The following is a 24071-nucleotide window of genomic DNA, read 5'->3' as shown; positions in this document are numbered from 1 at the left end:
CAAAGATAGGACGATATGATTGATCTAGTCGGATGTAATTCCTTAAACATTTGGAACATTTTCTTAACGTTTAACTCCTCTGGTAGGTAGGTTTTTTTCGACTTGTGAAGGCTATAGTGTGACTGTCTACCTTTAAATGATCGAATATGAGCAAAGACATCATTAGTGGTTTCTTGGTGGAACTTGTTTGGTCGATTGGAATGTCGACCACGACCATCTTCACCAACATGTCCGTCTTTAACAAGCTTTTGCTGGATGTTTTGAATGCGCTTCGCTGATATTCCATATAACGACAGCATTGCTTTGTAGCAAACAGGAATCTCTTTGGCTCCATTATCTCGCATTACTCGAACCTTGAAAGAAATTAACTGCTGTAAAACAAGTAATGAGCTAGAACAATAATACAACTTACCTTATATTTGTAGGAGAATGAGTGATAAACTACATCTTCATAGTCAGCTTTTCTTTGGCGCCGTCTTTTAACTGGCTCATGCGAAATGAGACCTGCCAAGTATAAGGTCTGCTCATTATAGGATTTTATTTCATTAAAGTTTTTAATAATCGCCAAAGGGTCTTGAACACCAGTTACTTCAAAACATTTTAACCTTGGACAATTACAACTGCTACCAGTTTCATGTGTTTGCAATCTTAGTTTTTTTGACGAGTCAAAAACGCGACCTAATTCTGGCCTTTTTTTAGTAACGCTTGAAGATTCACACTCGGCGATCTTAAAAATTCCGTGAAAAACACGTGAAGCAGACAAAAACTCGCGAGTCACATTACCGCACTTAAAAGCAAAAGCAAACTGCTTCCTGTTGACGCCCGAATTTACTAGCATACAAGATTTTTTAAGAATGGGGAATTTTTGGACTCTCCGTTTTGTATAAATCGAGTGGACCATCATCTTTTTTCCCCTGTATGGCATATACCAAAACGCACTTTATATGGTCATCTCATTTGTTTTCCTCGGTACGGTATAATAGACGTAAAATACTGGATTTTTTCAATCTCAATTTTTCGTTCTTTGGACCGTCATCCTTTTTCCCCTGTGGTCTTCATATATGTATGTCAATATATGATATCCACCAGGTATACCAGATTCTATGACTCGCGTACTAGAAAACGCGTTACCCACGCGTACTTTTTACTTTCAAATTTTGAAATAGTTCATAAAAAACTGGCATGCAATGCGTCAAATCCAAGATAATGCAATAAACCTCAAATCAGTCACTTTCCGAGGGTTCTTTATCTTTAACATAGACACGAACTAGTGAGGCCACTTTCGCGGCCCACATTGATAATGTGAGTTAAATGATTGAACAGGAGTGGTACACAAAGCTTAATCATAGAAAGAATGAGGCCATTATTTCCTGTTGAGTTACAAATAATTTGACACAAGTACTTAACGATATTTTCTGGAGACTCCATTCCAAAAATAAAATTTTTAATTATGGTTTAAAAATCTTTAAAAGAGCTATTCCAAATAATAGGTTTTAGCATTCTTCTTGAAAAAATATAAATACCTTACTAAACAAATTCTTCATCTAGTCACTTCCATTGCATAAATCAGGAGATAAGAAAATTCTTAGTAATTCCAGACCCATCACGTTAACCAGTAATCTTTCGCAAATAATGGAGTTACATAAAACTTAAATAGAGAATTCTTATGAGAAAATAATGTTTTTTTTTAAATTTCAACTGTGGCGAAAAGTGTTTATAGGTAAATCAACTATACAATACAGCCCTCCATGATCTTTTTTTTCAATGAGGACTGGATATGTATTAATATGTGTAGAGAGTAAACAAGAAAAGTCATACACAACCTTCATCTACATGAAGTGAAAACACGTGTAGCCTGTTATTACCTATATGTTGTGAGACCATGACTTGGTGTTTTCTTTAACTAATAGATGTTATTAAGTAAATATACAAAAATAGAGCTGGTGCAGAGTTTTGTGATGAGGCCTTATATTGCGGAAGCCTCAAGTTACTCTCTAATGTCTGGAAGAAGCTAAAGAATACTTAGAACACTCTTCCAGGTGGCCAAAATGCTTTAGATTCCTGGAAGAAACACTTAAATTATAAACTCTTCATAGTGTGTGGACTAGTAGAAGTGACATACCAGAGAAGAACTAATTTCACAAAGCCTTTGAAACTCTGCGAGCCAATACGACTTAGTTAAGCACACATGCCGAAATTGTATCGAAGTTCAGCGATTACATTATTCGTTATCCTAGTTTTTTTTTAATAATTTACAAATTTAGTTAATAAGTCTTCAAAATTCAATTAACTGTAATGACTACTGGGGAAGCATATCATATCTGTAATGTCTTAAAGACTGAAATCTTCGCTATCAGCTATTCATAATGTTAAGAAAACTTGGGACATCATTTTTTAAAAAGTAATTTGCTGGCAATTCCATCAGGTTGCTAAATCACCTTTCGGAGGAATTTAGGGTTTTAAATTTAGTAAAATTTAAATATGAATTAAAAGATTTTTTATTTTTTTATCACCAATTAACGTAATTTTTTTACACCATTAGTGTTCTCCGTAATTTATTACCACAACTCTTCGGAAAGCCGGTACAAAATAGCCAGTTAAGTAATTTATTGGTCTTATCGTCCCACGCGACTTCTTCCCCACTATTTTGAAGCTTCTTATGCTCGAAAAGTGACATGTTAGCCCTTTTATACTATTAATTATACTGAGGCACTTAATTTGCAAATAAAAAATTTATTTAGCAAGGAAAATAAAATATCACACACACTATAAAACAAAAATAAATTATAACCACCCCTCGGACGTTTTGGTCACTTCCACAATTTCCACCCCGTTTTCCTCCTGACTTCTTTGTGGGATGGGCACGCTATGCTGCACCTTATAGGGTTTAGGCCCGATTAAACTTAATATTACTGGAAACAACACCGTTCCATGGAAAAGACCAAATATAATTACTAAGGTAAATATCTACAAAACAAAAGGCATTAGTCACGATTTAACGGTTTATAAAAGTATACCTTAAAGAACGACTGAAATGTATAGGCATCCGATTGGCTCATCATAAATACTCCTATAAAAGTTGATAGTCCTCCATATAAAACAGCCGATCCTATGGAGCTTACTGTTCGTAACGCCCTCTCTTTTTTAGAACCTTCATGAATAGTCAAAAAGGTATGTCCTATGTGAGTGGCATAGTCAACGCATAAACCTATAGCCAACTCTAAACCTATGCATGACACCTAAAAGATTAAATGTTATTCACACTTCTAAAAATTACGTTAAAACCAACCAGATCTATGGTGAGACCCCACCGTTGCATAAAACCGCAAACGTTAATCATAGTGACCAAAACGCAAATAAATATCCAAAAACAAGTCTGGAGATCCGCTATAAGTAATATAGTGCATGCCATGACGCATAAAAGGGCCAGTTCAAGGTTTCTCATCACTTCGACGTCAATTAACTGAAAATGCCCTTGAATTTTTATAGTAATGTTATAAGATTAAAGTAATTACCTCATCAGTAATCCACATAGCGAAAAATTTGGACCAAACGGTCGCGAATCGGTCGCCAGAGGTGAAATTTGCCTTTTCTGCTACTTCCATAACTCGGTGCATCGGTACTATGTGCTGTCTCGGATCTGGGAAGCGTTTTATATTGAAATCTATACTTGACATCTGAAAAAATAAGGACCATGTTGGTCACATATTAAATCAAGATTGAGACAAGAGGAAGCTTTACGCGCCTTGAGTGCTCTATTGAGCATAGTTTAAGAGAATTAAATGTGGCAACGATTAAATAAATGTTTACAAAAAACATATAAATGTTTATGATTAAAGGGCTATTTTGTCAATTAATCACCAAACTGTCTTACCTTTATTTTCGGTATAGGAGCTCCACACTCCAAGTCACTTTCGAACACAAAATTCCCTTGGTACTTTGCATATCTCGGACTATGCAAGAACTTTGACATAAATACATTAAACCTTGCTTCGTCCAGTTCCTTTTCATACACATCTAACAAACAAATGCTTCAAAATTATCGTAAAATAGAATTTCACATCCTTTTTACCATGTTTGAAATTAACTAGAACGAACGTTCTAAAAGGATCGACCCATGACATAACATTGCTAGTAATGTCGGTCATATTTTCCAATTTGTCGACTGCATCTTTGATTTTCGTTAATTCCTGGGAGTAATTTAGGGAGCCCATGTACATCCCCGCATCGAACCCCACGTGAGGGAAATGGGCTTCTCTTGCCCTAAGGAAATCTGCCAAGTGGGTTCCTTCTGGTAGGAACCACCTGGGGTCAAATCTTTGCTCTAGTCTTAGGGTGCTTTCTATGCTAAACCCCGCACAGGCAAGTGTAAATAGGATCACAACTACCTGGAATATTAATTGCATATTTTTTTACGCAAAATCAAAAGAAACATTGGCTGACACCACTTTTTTTTGCATCTAGGTTAGACTAATTTGTGTTCGGACATTTACCTTTCCCGGTACAGTCAAAATAATCTTGCCATAAACAAACTCGAAGACCTTATTGGTAATCCTGCTCTGGCTGCATTTATTCGGTTTATAATTCGGATGTTCGATCCAGGGCAAAACCCCGTTTCTGCCACTCTCCAGTCTTTTTTGGTCCAGCACAAAACAAGCGGTGAAAAATGTGATTGCAAAGATAAAGGTCATGAATACGCCAAAAGCCGCGTAGATACAAAACGACTCTAAACATGGCAGAATCTAAAAAGGAAAAAATAGAATTTAATTTAGTTTATATTTATATCGTTTTACTGTAGATGATCCAATAATAAAGGCAATAACGTCAGTAAAGGATGTAATGGTAATGGAGACTCCGGCATGCTTCAACATCAATCCAACCCTCTCTGGTAGTGGTAGTCGTTGTTCCACCACTGAGAGTTCATCCCAGCAAGTCATTATTACTAGCATATCATCCACGCCTACAGAAAAAAAAATCCATAAAGTCCTTTCATTGTGCAATCTACACATTGCTTACCTAACCCCATTAAGAGAAATGGTAAGCTCATATGGACCGGTCCATAAAAAATCCCAAACAATGCACAAAGACCTGCCCCTACGGTAAAACCCATCACAATTGTCAAAAGACCTACTGTACCTAAAACGATCTGTTTTATTTTGATATAGTTGTTCTTAAGGGAACTGCGAATGATGTGAGAAGAACTTGACAGATTTTTCTCGCGGGAGGAAAATCTGCCAAGTTCTTCTCAGTAGGTATTATAAGTCTCTTAATATACCCTTGCTTCTAGCCAGTTGAACTTTGATATTACGAATTGGACATAAACCACCATTATGGCAATTCCGATACATAGTTTGTCCATGTCTTGGAACATTGATTTGTTGCTGATATCACCAAAGCTAAAATACATGATTTTATTGGTTATTGAATATTGTCTCATATTAGTGAGTATTTTTAATATGTACTTTAAACATTGCAAAATTTCCTGTGAACTTGTTCTAACTTATCAAGCATAGAATGGAGACCAAATCAGAGAGATCACATTTTTTTTGGATCCATAATCCATAATCAGGTATCTGAGCATTATTATCTAACTTAGCAAATAAATCAAACAGGGAGATTAAACTTTGTATATAGCACTCAGGTTAGAGAAATGCTCTTGATCTTAAGAAAATTAGAGCCCACATCTTTTACAGTTGTACCATTACACTTTCTGATGTATAATGTAATAAAACACCGACGACGTTTCTTCAATAGTGGACATCTCTTGCCAATGAAAACATATCATAAAAGTATTCTGCTTGTTTAAGGTTTCTGTGACTAGTACAGTTTAATTCACAGCATTTATTGCTTTAGACAAGGCATAATTATTATTAGGGATATCTGCAGTATCACAATGTAATTGATAATTCAAAGCGTCATGGAGGAATATAAACTCAACCAATGACAAAATTAGAAATAAAGCAATACTTATTCAACGTTCGTTTAGACTTTGCAGATTTCCTTAAAAAAATATCTTGAAAAATCCAGATACCTGGACTAATGATAAAGTTACTTTAAAGGCATTTAGGAGTTATTTGGAGACACCCAAGTCTCCGGAATAAGACAATGGGTGCAATTCGGATAAACCTAAAAACATGGAAAAAAACAATTTGGAAAATGAATGAAATTGAGATATCAGTGTCGGCTCTTTTATTGAGAAGAATTCGGAAATGTCCAAATGCCTGGAATAAAATTATAATTTACTTTACTTAAAAGAAATCGAAACTACTATATATTCAGACATTTCGGAAACATCCAAGTACTTGGAATTAAATTTAAATGTACTTTACTTAGAGGCTTTAGGAGTCATTTATAGAGTAATTCAAATGCCTGAAAGAAAATAAAATTTGATTTTACTTAAAGGCACTTGCGAGTAATTTATAGAGCCTTAGAGCTATTTGGAAACATCCAAATGCCTGGAATAAAATAAACTTTACTTAGAGGCATTCGAGAACAATTTATAGAGCAAATAGCACACATCCAAATCCCTGGAATAAAATTACATTTTACTTTACTCAGAGGCATTTGAGAGTAATTTGGAAATACCCAAGTCCCTTGAATAAGACAATGAGTGCAACCTAAAAGCATGGAATCAAACAAAAAATTCTTGAAACATGAATGTGGCTGGAAGGGTGAGTACATTTCTGCCATTTTCTTTGATCTCTCAAAGGCCTTTGACTGTCTGTGACACCATATTCTGCTGAGAAAGCTAGTGCATCAGGTAATGTTTTAAGACTTATTGACTCATACTTGTTCCTCTCTCTCTCTCCAATTGTTGCTCAATAAGCTTTTATCATGCATCTCTATCAATCCAGGATGCTCCATAGTTGTACGGTGTCTAGGAAAGAAGACATAGCTGGTACATTGTACTCGTATGCTTTTCCTATAATTTGTCGTAGGTTAATATCCACGACCTTGCATAAACCAGCCTTGTTCTAGAGGGATCATTCTATTATCAAGAATTTTTACACTGAAAATGCCATAAAAAATTACGTCAAATGCGTAAAAGATATGAAAAACTATTTTTACTTTGTGAAAGACATTAAACGCCTGGAACAAAATAAAAAATTGTCTGAAGGAAACAACCAAAGACTTCACTTTCCTGGAAGAAATACGATATACCTAACATAGACTAGACCTATCGCATCTATTTTAGACATAACCTATTACTGACACTTCTGAGTCGCTATAATTCAACTAACGCAAGAATGTCATCTCTAATATCACTCGCTTCGAACTACAACTACCAAGATTCTGATAATGGAGTTAGATTTCTTTTTTTGGAATTCTTTATATATTAAGGGCTTCCTATTCATTCCTATAAAAAAAAACTAAATTTTCTTGATTTTTATTCCATTGCTTTATTTCAGTTTGAGATGTTTTAATGTGCGTTCTTTGAATTTTTGTCAAATCTAAAATTTGTCAACAAATATCCTCTTGTGTCTTAGACATTTTAAAGCCATATCTGGATTGGAAAAAACTATACACATAGGTCTGATTTTATCAACCTTTAAACGTGATTCTGATCGTCAATATCCATGTTTTCTAATAAGGATATAACGGCACTTGTATCAGGAACACACGATAGTTAAATAAACGTTTATTTTTGATGATTTCAGATGTACATTTCTGGTTGAACTTCAACTAAAAGTATCGGATAAAATCGCCGCGTGATATACGTTGAGAAATTTATTATTATGTTTAAGTATGGTATGTTGTATACTACTATTTGCAGAGAAAAAAAATAATTTTTACCAATCGCGTCAATAAGGGATTTATCATAAATACTTATTATTTAATTAAAAAAAAGTACACCACTGCATTTTTCTTAAATAAATGTTATTTTTAAATCCTTGATAGTCTTGTTTTTTTTTATTTGAATATCTTATTTGGTATAATTATTGTTTCATAAACGTTAATGCATTTCTAATTTTTTGTCTCGAATTCTTTGTGTATGATATTCCATTATTACAATATAAGATATAAACGTGCATGAAAAGTATATTGTATCCTATACAGTGGCATATATGTGATCGAGTGTAAAGACTCTCCACTATTCTACTATTCTGTCTAATTATTTTCTGCAAAAAAAACATTTTTTATTAAGTCTATCCTTACCCCCCCACCCACCCCGCACACCTTACCAGTAAGAAATTCTTTTCAAAAATCATTGTTTTCTAAAATAATACTCATGAATAACAGCTGGTTTCATTGTTCTACATCTAATCTAATAATACAGTTTGTTTATATAAACTTGATATAATTATATATATGTATATTAACAAATATTTAACACAAAAACAGTGCTATTATATTGGATATTATAGAAGAAAAACGGTTATTTTTCAAAAGAATTTCTTACTGGGCAAATGTTTGGGGCGGGTGGGGGGGTACGGGTTGTTTTGGTAAAAAACAATGTTTTTGCAGAAAATATATATTTAATATTTAAATAATTAACACTATTTATTTAAATTTGATATAATTTTATATATAAATATTTAGTATAAGAACAGCGTTATTAGATTGGATAATATGGACAAAAACCAGTGATTTTTTTTAGAATTTCATCAAATATTTGAGGTGTAGCAATCGAGTTTAAAAACTAGATATGTAAATCCCTTGTCAATTTATTTAAATGCCGACATTTTCTTCCTTTTGTAAACAGAATTGTATATGATATACGTATATTCCTCTGTTCAATCAACTAAATTCAATCAGCTCAACTAAACAATCTTTGAATAAATATATATTTAACGATAATAATATGATGTGTTGCTTGGGTAACGTTGTTTTTTTACTTTCAGCTTGAAAATACGATTATTGAAAATAATTTCATGCAATTCGACAACACCGATGGCATTTGATGTTAAAATCGTGGAGGAGTCACTTTTAATGGGGTTACATCATTAGTGAAAAACACATCACCTTTTACTGCTAATGAGATGTTTTCCTTGAATTTATTAACGTAAACTTAATTGAAATGTCTATTAATCGAAATTTAATGAAAAAAAAAAATTACAAATAATAAACATTATTTTCTCAAGCAGTGAGAGTTCCAGAATAAAGGAAACTATATTATAGTATACTTCTATGCTTGGTTGTATTACTTGCTAGAACTATATTCCCTTACCTCCTGCCAGAAAAATAGTACACCTCTCCGTCCTCTATTGAAATATTCTGAGCGATTTTTAAAAATGTATTTTCCCAGTCCAGTGCTTCTTCAGATGCCTGCAAATCGTTTTACATACAAAATATTTAAGGATATTTAAAAAACAATTACCCATTCACCAGTTCCGGCCATATTTCCGGCCTTATTCATATCTACAGATGAAAAATTAACAAGGAGTAACCAGTAGTTTTCGATTGCTTTGGCTTTTATGATATGTCCCGTTTCGTTTCGCTCTACATCTCCTAGTAGATGTTCGTAGCTTTTTAATTTCCCAAAAATCATACTAGAATTTTCAAGTATTTTAGCAAAAATAGTATCGATTGTTTTAAATACTTATACTTCTTATCGTAATTATTAATGGTATTCACAATATCGTCTTTGGTCAGAGTATTAATATGAGTTATATTAAAATCCCATAGTTCCAAAATACTTTTGGTATAACAGTCAGTCTTCATGGTTTCTATAAAACTACAATATAACGCTGCGCTCATTGTCGTGCTTGGGTCTTCGTCTTGTTCCGTATCGCTCAACATTAGCTTGAGCAGTTTTTTGTTCACTTTTGGTATCCTACAAATAAAGCATTTAGTTCTCAGGTATTGTACTATTGCCCATCATACCTGAAACAGACATCTATCATTGTGATATTGCTGTCTGTTTTAGCTTTCATCATTGTAGTGTGAATATCACCGAGCTATAAGAAAAAAAAAAATTTTATTAAGGTGAACATTCATTTACTTAGAACACTCAATATAGTACAGAGGGAGAACAAAATATAAATGAAACGACAATAGTAGACATAGTGAAATGCCTTTGATAGATGTTAAATAATCTACTGTAGTATACTGCTCTGTTTACATCAAATACTTTCCAACTCTGGACCCTAATATTTAATGTCATATTCCTATGACCAAAGCCTTTGAAACATCCTAATAGACCACATCAACCTATAAATACAGCGATTGTAATATACGAGGTTAAATGTAGTAGATCTGACCATGTTGTCGAATGTTAAAAAAACTGGACATAGCAATAGCGTAAATAAACAGAACGCTTATTTTTAGAATGGTAAAAAATATTTTAGTCGTAAGCTATGTCACGCAAACGGGACATTTAAAACACTTGTTTTGCCAACTGTTCGCAATAATACGTGGGCCGACAATTATTATTGTCTTAATTGGATTATTGAGTAGCCATAGTGCCAGAGAAAATGGGTATTTTACTGTAAAACATTTCCTGCAAATAAAATCGTCATTATCTTTGGAAAAATCTAATAGCAAGCAATTATATATGCAATGGGCAACAATAGAAGTGAAACACTTTAGCAGATATCCACGTACACCTTATCGAATCGAAAATTTGTTGCAAAAATTCGTATAACTTACCAATATTTAATAGTCAACCGTGGAAAATTAAACAATAAATGTTACCAAGTGATTACATAACAGCTTAATTGAAAACAAATGTAAATGCCGGTTAATGTTTAAATATATTGTTACACAAGTGATTAATTATAAAAAAAAAAACATTTTGGCGCTAATTCCTTTTCAGGTCTTGTTTTTTTTTGGTGATTTCTATGTAATATTGGAATCAGATAATTAATTGCAACAACAACCAGTTCATCACTGGGCAAAGCCACGTTAGCAAATTCATGTTCTCTTCAAAGAAAAATTCACTTCGCATAACTTGAATCCAGATCAAATAATTCACTTGGAGTTAATAAATCAATAAATCCCTCTGAGCCTTAAGAATCTTTGACGATGGCTATGAAATGGTCTCTCACGTTTGTTAAAATCATAATTACGTTAGAAAAGTATAATTTCAAAACGATCCTGGACGTTGTCTAAGAGTGAAATGCGGTAGAAAGTTGAAAAATGCACTTCATACCCACTTTTTGGCATTTAAACTTATCTGAGCCTCAAGAATCCTAAGCGATCGTTATGAAATGATCTCTCACGTTTTTAAAGATCATAACTACGCCAGAAAAGTACAATTTTAAAACGATCCTGGACGTTGTCTAAGAGTGAAATGCGGTAGAAAGTTAAAAAATGCACTTCATACCCACTTTTTGGCCTTTAAGCTCATCTGAGCCTCAAGAATCCTTGGCGATCGCTATAAAATAGTCTTTCACGTTTGTAAAGATCATAATTAGATCAGAAAAGTACAATTTCAAAACGATCCCGGACGTTGTCTAAGATTGAAATGCGGGTAGAAAGTTGAAAAATGCACTTCATACCCACTTTTTGGCATTTAAACTTATCTGAGCTTCAAGAATCCTTGGCAATCACTATGAAATGGTCTCTCACGTTCACAAAAAACATCATTACGTCAAAAAAGTACAATTTCAAAATGATCCCTGACGTTGCCTAAGAGTGAAATGGGGTAGAAAGTTGAATAATGCACTTCATACCCACTTTTTGGCATTTAAATGCATCTGAGCCTTAAGAATCCTTGGCGATCGCTATGAAATGGTCTCTAAGGTTTGTTAAAATCATAATTACGTCAGAAAAGTATAATTTCAAAACGATCCCAGACGTTGTCTAAGAGTGAAATGCGGTATAAAGTTGAAAAATGCACTTCATACCCACTTTTTAGCATTTAAACTCACCTGAGCCTCAAGAATCCTTGGCGATCGCTATGAAATGATCTCTCACGTTTGTAAAGATCGTAACTACGCCAGAAAAGTATAATTTTAAAACAATCCCGGACGTTGTCTAAGAGTGAAATGCGGTAGAAACTTGAAAAATGCACTTCATACCAACTTTTTGGCATTTAAACTCACCTGAGCCTCAAGAATCTTTGGCGATCGCTATAAAATGGTCTCTTACGTCTGTAAAGATCATAATTACGTCAGAAAAGTACAATTTCAAAACGATCCTGGACGTTGTCTAAGAGTGAAATGGGGTAGAAAGTTGAAAAATGCACTTCATACCCACTTTTTGGCATTTAAACTGATCTGAGCCTTAAGAATCCTTAGCGATCACTATGAAATGGTCTCTCACGTTTGTAAAAATCATAATTACGTCAGAAAAGTATAATTTCAAAACAATCCCGGACGTTGTCTAAGAGTGAAATGCGGTAGAAAGTGGAAAAATGCACTTCATACCCACTTTTTGGTATTTAAACTCATCTGAGCCTCAAGAATCTTTGGCGATCGACATGAAATGGTCTCTCACGTTTGTAAAGAACATAATTACGTCAGAAAAGTATAATTTCAAAACGATCCTGGACGTTGTCTAAGAGTGAAATGCGGTAGAAAGTGAAACATCCACTTTTTACCCACATTTTGGCATTTAAATTCATTTGAGCCTCAAGAATCCATGGCGATCGCTATTAAATGGTCTCTTACGTCTGTAAAGATCATAATTACGTCAGAAAAGTACAATTTCAAAACGATCCTGGACGTTGTCTAAGAGTGAAATGCGGTAGAAAGTTGAAAAATGCACTTCATACCCACTTTTTGGCATTTAAACTGATCTGAGCCTTAAGAATCCTTAGCGATCAATATGAAATGGTCTCTCACGTTTGTAAAAATCATAATTACGTCAGAAAAGTATAATTTCAAAACAATCCCGGACGTTGTCTAAGAGTGAAATGCGGTAGAAAGTGGAAAAATGCACTTCATACCCACTTTTTGGTATTTAAACTCATCTGAGCCTCAAGAATCTTTGGCGATCGACATGAAATGGTCTCTCACGTTTGTAAAGAACATAATTACGTCAGAAAAGTATAATTTCAAAACGATCCTGGACGTTGTCTAAGAGTGAAATGCGGTAGAAAGTGAAACATCCACTTTTTACCCACATTTTGGCATTTAAATTCATTTGAGCCTCAAGAATCCATGGCGATCGCTATTAAATGGTCTCTTACGTCTGTAAAGATCATAATTACGTCAGAAAAGTACAATTTCAAAACGATCCTGGACGTTGTCTAAGAGTGAAATGCGGTACAAACTGAAAAAATGCCCTGAATACCCACTTTTGCTCAGATTTTTTAATAATGAATTATTTTCAAATTTCCATTGGTGCCGAGTTCAATGACGGAATGTCAAGACTCTCTTTGACAGACTTGTATCGTCTCACATCAAGACGGGTACAATATATTCAAAACTGTTATGTAAGATTTGTAATTGGATTGAGAAAATTTGATAAAGGTATGACTATTGAAATTCACGCAATGAAGTGCTTAAATATGACTGAAAAGTTCATGCTCTGGCTATTTTTAATAAAATTATACTTAAAAAATATCTCGATTATCTTTATCAGAAAATGATTTTTAGGTATATAAAAATATATTATATTATAAACATATTGTAATTTTTTATACAAATAAGCCCACCTAGGCAATGTTAGTCTGTGATCTTTAAGCAATCAAATAAAATTTTTGTTGGTAACTAAGTATACAGCACATATAAATTATTATACCAAAGTCTTTACATTTTAATTGAAATATATAGAAATAATATAATAAAAATTCCAAGCGTATTTTGAAAGACTAAGTAATTGTTTTGTTTAGTCTCAAGTAGGCTTAATCTTTTTAAATACATTTGATTACTTGAGGTTAAAGGTCGATCAACTAACTTAATAACAAGGAACATCATGTTTTAGTTAGTAAGTCTTCAATCAAATATATGTATGAATTTTTCTGACGAGTATATGCAACAATCGTTAAAACACTAGACCAACACCAACTTTTACCAAATTAAAAAACCATATTAACTTTTCTGTTAATGTACCTAATAATTACTATTCTAAAAAGGCCAATTTATTTTATAATTCAACATATAATTGGTTAACCATGTTATCTATTAAAATTCATTATTAAGCTAATTAGATAATTATTTTTTTTTGATTGACGGTTTGTACATATACCAGTACTTAAACTAACTATTAAATGACTATTACAATGCAAACATGACTTTTTATAAACAGCTGTTCATCTCATAGTTAAATGATCTATAATTACTAGTAGTTAATGTGACTCTTTTTTCATAGTTGTCTTTATGCTGAGTCATAGTAGCCCACAACGTAAATTAATGCAATTACCATTACACTATAGTTTTTTTTTCGATAATCTATTACTTACTTTTCTAATTACTTTAGGCGTAAGTACATCGTCAGCTACAATCGTAATAGCTTCGTCAGAGAATCCCCTTTGAAAAGTGCTCATGAGCCACTCCGAGTCTCTTACGAATGCGGTATCGGGTGGTACCCATAGTTTTAAGGGGTTCTTTTCCTGTCTGAACCTTAAGAACCCGAATGCGCTCAGGAAGACGAGAATCCAACAAAGTAGGATTGTTTTTAAGGGTTTTTGGGCTATCGATACTCCTAATCTGAAAAAAGTGTTTTATGAGCCAGTACAATTGTCTAGACGTATGTTCTAAATTTAATTTGCAACGAGCGTGAAGTACCCACTTAAACGTGTCATAAATGTCGTTATCTATTATGTTGTTTCTAAATCGTCCTATTTTACAAGTAGTGGTATATGCGATGTATTAGAAATAAAAAAAATCGTTTGAAATAACTTATATTATGTATAGGAGGAACTATTATTGTTAAAAATGGGACGTTAGATGATTCAAAGAATATTATAAGGATTAGGGTCAGGACTTACAACGTAAACCACTCAAAAACACTTGAGTTGACCAAACCGGAATAGACTGACGTTTAAATCAACATTTTTTATCTATACAGGATGACCTATAGAAAACTGTTCAGCCTAGAATGTGACCATTAAAAAAAACTTTAGGAGGAAATGAAGGAGCAACATAGAATTTATTCAAACCAACATTCTTCGTCAACTGTAAACATTAGAACAACTGAATATCAGAGTAATTACTTATGCCTGTATTGCACTCAAGATCCAAGTTGATCAGGCCGGTATATCTAATCAACATTTTTATCTGTGTGTCTGTAAACAGTACAGCAAGATGTGAACTGGACCTGTATTTTTTTTTCTGATGAACATATTTACCCATAAAATTGATTCTATGGGGTAGAAGGGGTACAAGTAAATTGAGTCAACCAACATTCTTCAACATACCAATTAGACCATTTACTTCGTAAAAACCCGTAGAGGTGCCGTTCTTAAGCTTATATGTCTTTCGTATGACCCTCTCGATAAAACATACCGATCCTTTGCATTTCGTTGATTTATCGAAAGCTTTCGATACAGTAAATATTGAGTCAGAACTATCGAGAACCACTTATCCCCTATAGACATCAAACTGTGTGAATGTACAAAGTGATGATCGTTATAAGAGTAACTTGTGGAGTCTGAAAAGAAACAGTCTCTACTTACTAGGTTCCATATTGTTTATACGCTTTAAAAAGGATTGATTATATTATAGGAGAAGAGATTCTATTGAATGGTCTTCACGATCACCAGACTTACCGTCCGTAGATTTTTTAGTAGTTATATGTACTCCGACCTGCGTAATTTAATATTAATTACCATTATAAGTATTCATGATCAACCACTTTTTCCTGCCACATAATCAAATTTATGCGTCAATGGCTTTTAATTACCTTTAATAAGATAAGTGGTTTCAATATATTTCTACAATTTTAATGCAAATATTGCTAAAACTGAAAATGATTTATGTAAAGGGGTTGTTTGATTTCCTTTTATTTAAGAGGAGAAATTAACTGTTCCAGGCTTGTAATTGCTTTGGACCATAAACAAGATTACTTGATGTTCAAGCAGGAATTACTTGCTTCTTCGCCTTCCATCTATTATGTAAGCCCTTATCTTCCTTTCTAAAATCCTGGGATCACTATATAACGTACAAGAGGTAGGTGAAGAGGCTGTTGTATTTCATACATAGCGTATATTTATTATACTGTTATTATCATATCTCAATACAAAGTGCTTCAGCGTGCTTTTTCTTCATTGCTTCATTTCCTTCTTTTTGTTCCTTTCCTTCTCATTCATCTTCTTTGCCTTCTTCGCTAATAATATTAACTTACTGGAAGAAATTATTGATTTTTTCCAGGCAATTAAGCGCAGTATTATTTTTTATTTGATGGCGTTAATTGCCTGGCAAAAACTACTAGTTGTTCTTTTACAAGCAGTTGACTAACTTCAGACCACACTTCTCCTTCTTCTCGTTCTCATTCTCCTTCATCTTTTTTGTCTTTTCCCCTAGTAACATCAACTTCTTGAAAGAAATTATTAAACTTCTTACAGGCAATTAAGCTTAGCATTCTTCTCTTATCATACATCTTGATTTTTTTGCGTAGTAATATCAACTTCCTGGAAGAAATTAATAACTTTTCTACAGGCAATTGGACCTAATGTTTCTTCCATTCTTTTTCTTCTCCTTCATCTTCTTTTTTTGTTCTTCCTTAGTAAAATCAACTTCCTGGAAGAAATTATTAAATTTCTTACAGGCAATTAAGCCCAGCATTCTATTCCTTTAATGACGTCAATTGCCTTAGAGAAACTACTAGCTGTTGTCTTACAAGCAGTTGATTAAGTTCAGACCACACTTCTTCTTCTTCTTCTTCTTCTCCTTCATCTTGATTTTCTTTTTCCTTAGTAACATCAACTTCCTTAGAGAAATTAGCAACTTACAGGCAATTGAACCTAATATTGCTTACATTCTTTTTCAACATTCTTTTTCAAATTTCAACTTTCTGGAAGAAATTATTGAAATCTTTACAATCAATTAAGCCAAGCATTTTTTCTTCTTTATTGACGTCAATTGTCTAGAAGAAACTACTAGTTGTGTCGATGTACTTTTGGTATTAAACTTCGTTGCAGCAGTAAGTAAAACTCTCGAATTATTATCAGTTGTGGGGAATCCTTACTTGACTTATGAAAACTTTATTTTATTTCTTAATAATAACCTTACTTTATTTTTTAAATCCAAAATATAATTTAATGATTTCCTGAGGGACCTTGCAAGGTGAGACTGAACCAGCTTCAACGTGTTTGTCCTAGTCTAGTTTAACGAGTCACATTTAGCCGAGTTTTGGCTTAATAATTGCTGCTTATATTAAAAATTGCTTGTTTAGTTTTGTGCAAATTTGTATTCTTAAGTTTTTTATTATTTGTATCTCTTATTTGGTCTAATAATTATTGTTTTATACAGGTTAAAGCATTACCTATTTTTTTCTAGATTTCTTTGTGTATGACCACTATTACACTATAAGATATATACGTGTATGAAAAGTATATTGTATCCTACACAGTGGCATATATGTATGTAATGTCGGGGTCATTTATTACATATAGTGGAGTAAAAACAAAAAAGAAGTCGCTTCCTTCTCGAAAAAAATTTTTTTAAGGTATAACCACATGAAACCTTTACAGGATTATTAGTTAGGTCCCTGTGCACGTAAAATAACTACATCTTTTGAGGGGTCAGACATTTTTTATCCCGAAATATGTCAATAAATTGTCAAAATGTTATATTTATGTTTTTTTACACATACCACGCGATAACTTCGAAACTAATAAACATATACACATGAGGTTTTTTTAATCAATTGGAGATATATAGGCTTTATATATATAGGTCATAATAGTGCTGATTCAAGTCCCCTGATTAGCGTATTTTTTCTTGGAGAATGGAGTAAACCCAAAATTTTACTATTTTACTGCGCCCGTGTAGTGCACTTTTTGGCCGTTACGTATGAGTTGCTAATATAAGTCGGTTACGTGGAATACTGTTGTTTTGCGTGTAATAGAATGATTCTATGATACTATTGATTCTTTTTATGATTTTTCTGTTGGTTCATGCGTTCAGTTCATTACGCGCCTCAAGTTCTTTAAATTGTGTTTAATTTATTTAATATTTAAATAATTGTACATTGTTTGATTATGGAGTGTTTAATTTGTGGGGAAACTGTAGGCGATAGTGTTAAACTGGTAGTTCAAAATCCTACAATCCAGGGCTTAAAAACATTAATAAATGCTGCAGAAAAAAGACAAGACAATTGTGCAAAGAATATATTGGGCGAAAAGGATGATATTTTAACAAAGAAAAAACTTATTACATATCATCTACTTTGTAGAAAATCTTACACTAGCCTACAAAATCTTGAGCATGCGTCCCAAATTGTCGAAAATGAAGGCAACGAAGCTAATAATTTGGGAGAAGGAGTTTGTAAAAAATTATTAAGTATTCATTGTTTAACTGGATGTGATACTACTTGTGCACTATTTAAAATAGGTAAAAAATCAATATTCGACATTTTATACAAAAACATCGATAATTTAAAGGGGCTCGAAAATCTGCCATTTTTGCTTGAGGATGAATCAATAAATTTGGGCCAAATGTATTTATTGTATCTATATAAAAATAAAAACACATCTATTAAAACTCTTAATGAACTAAGGGTGCATTTAACAAAAGAGTCAAATCGATCAGCCTCAGAATTGCTTCCTACAAATGATGCGTTTAAGCAACATTTAAGAAGGTACTAAACGATAGAATGAATTTATTACATATGTTAGATTTTTTAGATGTATATACCAATTAAAAATATGGTATAATTCTCATGTCAAAGAAATAATTTTGGAAGATCCTCGTGAATATGGTTGGAAAAATGATGAAACTTACTGGAGACCAATATCAGCAATACAAGATCCGATCCCCAATGAAGTAAGAAAAGCATTGTCAATTCGGTGTTCCGACAAAAATTGCAACAATAATAGGTGCACGTGTTTAGCTCAAGGATTATAATGTTGTGACGAATGTAAATATGCAATATGTAGTAACAGCCCACAAGATGAAGAACTAAGCTCGTCAGATTCAGAGTCTGAAGAAATCTAAATCTTTTCAATTTATGTTCTTTTTTTTGTTTTTGCAATTCCTGTTTTAACTTAAGATTAAAAATATAAGTGTAATTCCAGTGCAGTCTGCGTTCCTAATAAAAAAAAAAATTATCGAATCGCCAAATTAGTCAGGAGATTTCCCAAACGGGCTTCAAAACACATCGAGAGCGCGGTACAGTGCGACATTTTGTGGGCATCTCCAAGTAAGTATATTGCGCATCGCCGCGCGTCCCTGTGTTAATATTTTAAGTGACGATAGCTCTAAAAGTATTTGTCATAGAAGGTTGGTTTTTACTTTAAAAACTTTTTCAATATCTCTTATTTAATTTATATGCAGATACTATGGTAAAATTCCTTAAAACAAAAAAGTTTCCCGCTTACCGAAAATCATGCAGCAATAAAAGTAAAATTTTGAGTTTACTCTATTATCCAAGAAAAAATAAGCTCACCAGGGGACACGAATTAGTACTGTTAGAACCGCCTGTATGTCTCCAATCGATTAAAAAAAATCTCAAGTTTATAAGCTAATTAGTTTCGAAGTTATCGCGTGGTATGGTAAAAAAACAAATATAACATTTTGACAATTTATTGACATTTTTCGGGATAAAAAATTTCTGACCCCAAAAAATATGTCGTAATTGGTTATTTCTTATGCACAGGGGCCCAATCAATGATCCTGTATAGGTTGCATGTGGTTATACCTTTAAAAAAATTTTTTGAACATTTTTCCACCGTTTTTACTCCACTAATATTTGAGGTGTAATAATCGAGTTTAAAGATTAGCTATGTAAATCCCTTGTCAATTTTTTAAATGCCGTAATTTTCTCCCTTAACAGAATCGTATATGACTTACGTGTATTCTACAGTTTAATAAATATAGCTTGACCATATAGGGTTAATAAATATACCAATAGTTTTAATTTAAAAACTGCATTTTTGAACGTAGATAATGAAAAGTTGTCTAGAACCAACAAAAATATATTTTTTTTTAACTTATTGACTTATCTTAAAAAACTAAATTTCCACTTATTTGCGATAAAAAATGGCACAACTATTGCCATTTTTACCTATCATTTTCTGAAATTGCTTTTTTTTTCTAGGTAATTATTTTTTGCAAAAAAACCGTGTTTCATTAACCCTACCCTTACCCCCCCACACATCTTACCAGTAAAAAATTGTTTTCAAAAATCATGTTTTTCCAAAATAATACGCATGAATAACAGCAGCTTTTATCGTTAATATCTAATCTAATAACACAGTTTGTTTATTTAAATTTTATATAATTATATGTATATGTATATTAATAAATATTTAATACAAAAACAGTACTATTAGATTGGATAACGTGAAAAACGGTGATTTCTCAAAAGAATTTCTTACTAAAAAAGTGGTTGGGGTGGGTGGGGGGGTAAGGGTTGTATTTGTGGAAAACACAAGTTTTTGCAGAAAATATATATTTAATATATAATTTAATAACACTGTTTAAATAAATATGATATGATTTTATATATAAATATTTAGTATAAAAACAGCATTGTAAGATTCGATAATATGGACGAAAAACAGTGATCGAGTTTAAAAACTAGCTAGTAAATTCCGTCTCAATTTTTTTTAAAGTCGAAATTTTGACTTGACTGTATACGGTTAATAAATATACCAAAACCAAAAAAATTACCAAGAAATCGTTAAATAAATATATATTTAACGATAATAATATATGATCTGTTGCTTGCGGAACTTTCATCATATTTTAGTTCTTCCAGGCAGTTGAAACCCTGAGTGCCTGGACTGTCTTTTAAAGAATTAGTCTCTTAAGCCTTTATCACCAATACTAATATAATAATATTTATTTCCATTTTTAATTTTTTTTTTACAATAAAATCCTTACAATTAAATATTCTAGCTAATGCTAATCTAAGACTTACAGTTTAATTATAGGAATAAACGAAGTTCCAGAAGTCCTAAAGACCAGTACGGGTACAATCTACTTTACTCATTATAACAATACACCACAAAGGTAAGACAAAATAATAATAAAAAGTGTAATAAGACAACTATATCAACAAAAATACAAATATAAAGAATAATAAGAATAAAAATCACAATAACACAGGTACATACATACCTTCTCAACTTAAATAATTACATTTTTAAATGACAATTCTATCATATTAGAAATATCTTTTCTTTTTTTAGCGAAAATCCATTTATTTAAAACTTGTAATGGATCTACCGTCCCTAACATTCTCCGGTTCTTACTTTCATCATATTTTGTTATAATTATGATGATAGAATGAGATGTAATTCACAGACCGAAGTTTTACTGCTGAACAAATAAAAGCAGGAAAGCAATAAGAAGGAAAAATGTCTGCAGAAGAATTGAAGTGATAACAGTTTATCGGCACTACCTACTTAACTATTCATAAGTTAATTCGATATCGTAGAAAAATAAGAAATTTAAACTTTGAAGGTCGATATCTTGGCTCCTGTGGTCATACAATAAAGCTCCAGGGAAAGATGGTTATTATAGTAGAGATAGTAAATAAAATACAGAAAAAATTCTAAAATAACCTATATTCATTTATATCAATGTCATAATTATTGCCTGGATGAACCGAAAATAAATAATCGGTTAATTGCTGTTGTAGTTATCATTTTCAAAAAGGGTAGTAAAGTAAGTACAGTGCGAAAAAACGGGTGCATTTAATTGTAGGTAATATCTCTATCTAAGGGTACTTACTTGTAAAAAAATGCTTCCGTATTGGTGACAACAGCAAAAGTGAACTTTTCAAAAATCTTGTTTATCTTGCACGTCATTTCGCAGCGATAGCCACAATTTTTGATTATGTTAAACTTGGCATGAAAAAAACTTACTATACGCGCGTGACGCACTGCATAACGCAACTATTAATAATTATTTCCAATTGTACACAAAAACGTGTTTTTTTTTTTTTTTTTAAGTGGAAGTGATGTTAAACGGGTTATTATTTTTTATGACAGAAAGCCGGTAACTGAATCACAAATATGTAAAATTTTCTAACCTTCACTTTGAAACACTATACCGCAGTCACGGAGCGCAACCGAATCGATACGCCGAATAAATTAATGGATTGCCAATTATGCCGAAGTAAAATCAGTACTTTTATTAATAAAAAAAAGGATTCAAGGTTAACGAATATTCGTCATTATTTTTAAAATGATATAAAATGCTGCTTGCTGCACCGCTTTTATAAAAATGATAAAGTCGCCTTTGTTCTGTGCATACACTCGAATATCAGCTGTTTTATACCTACTGTTGTTGGTCCCTAATGTCGTTCTAACATTGCGTCGATCGTAGTCCGCAGGACTTCGCTCCTCCTATACGAGAGTTTTAGCGTGAACCCGTTTTTAAATATAAGTTACATTAAGCTTTTAAACACGGGTATAAGAGCGATTCCTTATTCGAAATTTGATTTTGATTGCGTTATCTAATCACGTTTAAATCATTCCACCATCACATATTACGATAGAGATAAACTAATAGTTTTATTTTATAAATAAAAAAGTGATTACATTTTAGCATAAAATGTTATAACAGTATTATACGATAAAAATTTCGAAAATTAGCGGCCAGGCGTTTCGAAAATATTAACAATAAACCATCATCAATAGGAATTATAAAACACCCTGTAACATGAAAACGATTCACTTTTCAAGATTCCTGTATATGTCTTATTTTTAGACAAATAAGCCACTGGTAAAATATTGCGATGTAATTTCGGGACACCTTGTATAACCTATTTACGTAGGATGTTGAGGTCAAATTTAGAACGTATGTAGTCTGTACTGTAGAGACAGTCGATACAACAACAAAAATTCTATAAATAAGAAAAAAATTATCTACCGCAGGGGCGCGACCTTAGAACATTGAATACACTCATTTAATTCGGGCATTCAATGATCTAAGGCCGCAACACAAAAACTCTCCAAAGGGAGAATAAATTTAATAAATAACTAAACATGTCTTTATTCCGAAATTACACATTCAAAATACTACCATTATCAGACTAGGCGAAGATTAGCTTAAAGCTATTGTATAAGTAACCTCTTTAACAATATAAAACGCAAACATATATTCGTATTTAAATAAGGACCATGTCTTAAAAACAACGCCTAAAATTTCTTACAGCTACATATAAATATATTAAAAACAGCCTTGTAAGTGTTAAACAACTTAAAAGCATTATATTGTAAAACAACGCTCGAACAGAGTAATGGAGTGATGTGACATGTTAAAGTATAATACCTAATATTTCATGTATGAACATGGTTTTTAACACACGCTGCATGTATTTAATGATTTAGTCCAAACAGGGAAACTATTACATGTTCCTGGAATTTTAGATAATTGTCAACATTTACAATTAAGACTTTCTTGTTTTTAGAAAATGGACAGGGAATTTAATTGAATATGAACCTTGTTTGCAATAATTTTAAAATAATAATAATACCATCATTTGGTCTTATTAGGGTTGATAATTATGTTCTTTCTAGCATTGACTTATCAACCACAGTTCCCGGTTGACAGTATCACCAAAGCATAAAAATAATGTGGTGTCTAATTCATAATTACTTACAACTTTTGGGAAATCAGCAGTGTATATATGTATATATATCTTCTCTTTAAAACTCTTGTTTTTCATGTATCACTTTATATATCTACTTTTTTCGAGAAATAATCAACACTAATCATATTTTGACTAGGGAGTGCTATGCAGTCCTAATAGCATTTATACTGTAGAATTCTGCAGGCTAATATAATATATTCGGAGTTCTCTTATAATAAGCTATTTTCATTTGCAATAACGGATTTTCAGTGGCTTCCTCCCTGTTCATAAAATCATACTTTTCAGCAATTTTATTACATTTTTTATAAAACCAGTGTATGCTTGGATAATCAGGAATGGTCTTGATGAATCACTAATACTAGAACATTGAGCATGGGATTTAGTGATCACCTGAACAGCAGACGACAAAAAAGCAACTTATTGTTTTTAAATAAAACATAAGACTTGCCATCAATAGCCTGTGGTAACTAAGAATA

The 24071-nt window shown here is 32.4% G+C and overlaps 1 protein-coding gene across 1 annotated transcript; it reads right to left on the bottom strand.

Annotated features, from left to right (window-relative positions):
* Positions 1-2713: 2713 nt before the first annotated feature.
* On the bottom strand, positions 2714-22271 carry LOC126745756 (protein patched homolog 1-like). The gene is made up of 16 exons (XM_050453740.1): positions 21729-22271; positions 14291-14537; positions 9826-9899; positions 9548-9775; positions 9320-9491; positions 9170-9267; positions 5276-5396; positions 5017-5146; positions 4794-4960; positions 4494-4742; positions 4073-4388; positions 3875-4017; positions 3516-3677; positions 3290-3463; positions 3018-3239; positions 2714-2967 (listed from the first exon to the last, which is right to left on the bottom strand). Exons 1-16 carry the CDS (start codon positions 21803-21805, stop codon positions 2785-2787), a joined length of 2763 nt encoding a protein of 920 aa, XP_050309697.1. The 5' UTR covers positions 21806-22271; the 3' UTR covers positions 2714-2784.
* Positions 22272-24071: the final 1800 nt, after the last annotated feature.

This window comes from Anthonomus grandis, chromosome 16 (genome assembly GCF_022605725.1).
Source record: "Anthonomus grandis grandis chromosome 16, icAntGran1.3, whole genome shotgun sequence".
Classification (NCBI taxonomy): Eukaryota; Metazoa; Arthropoda; class Insecta; order Coleoptera; family Curculionidae; genus Anthonomus; species Anthonomus grandis.
Note: the sequence above shows the minus strand (reverse complement) of the source record. Positions and strands in the feature narration are given on the sequence as shown.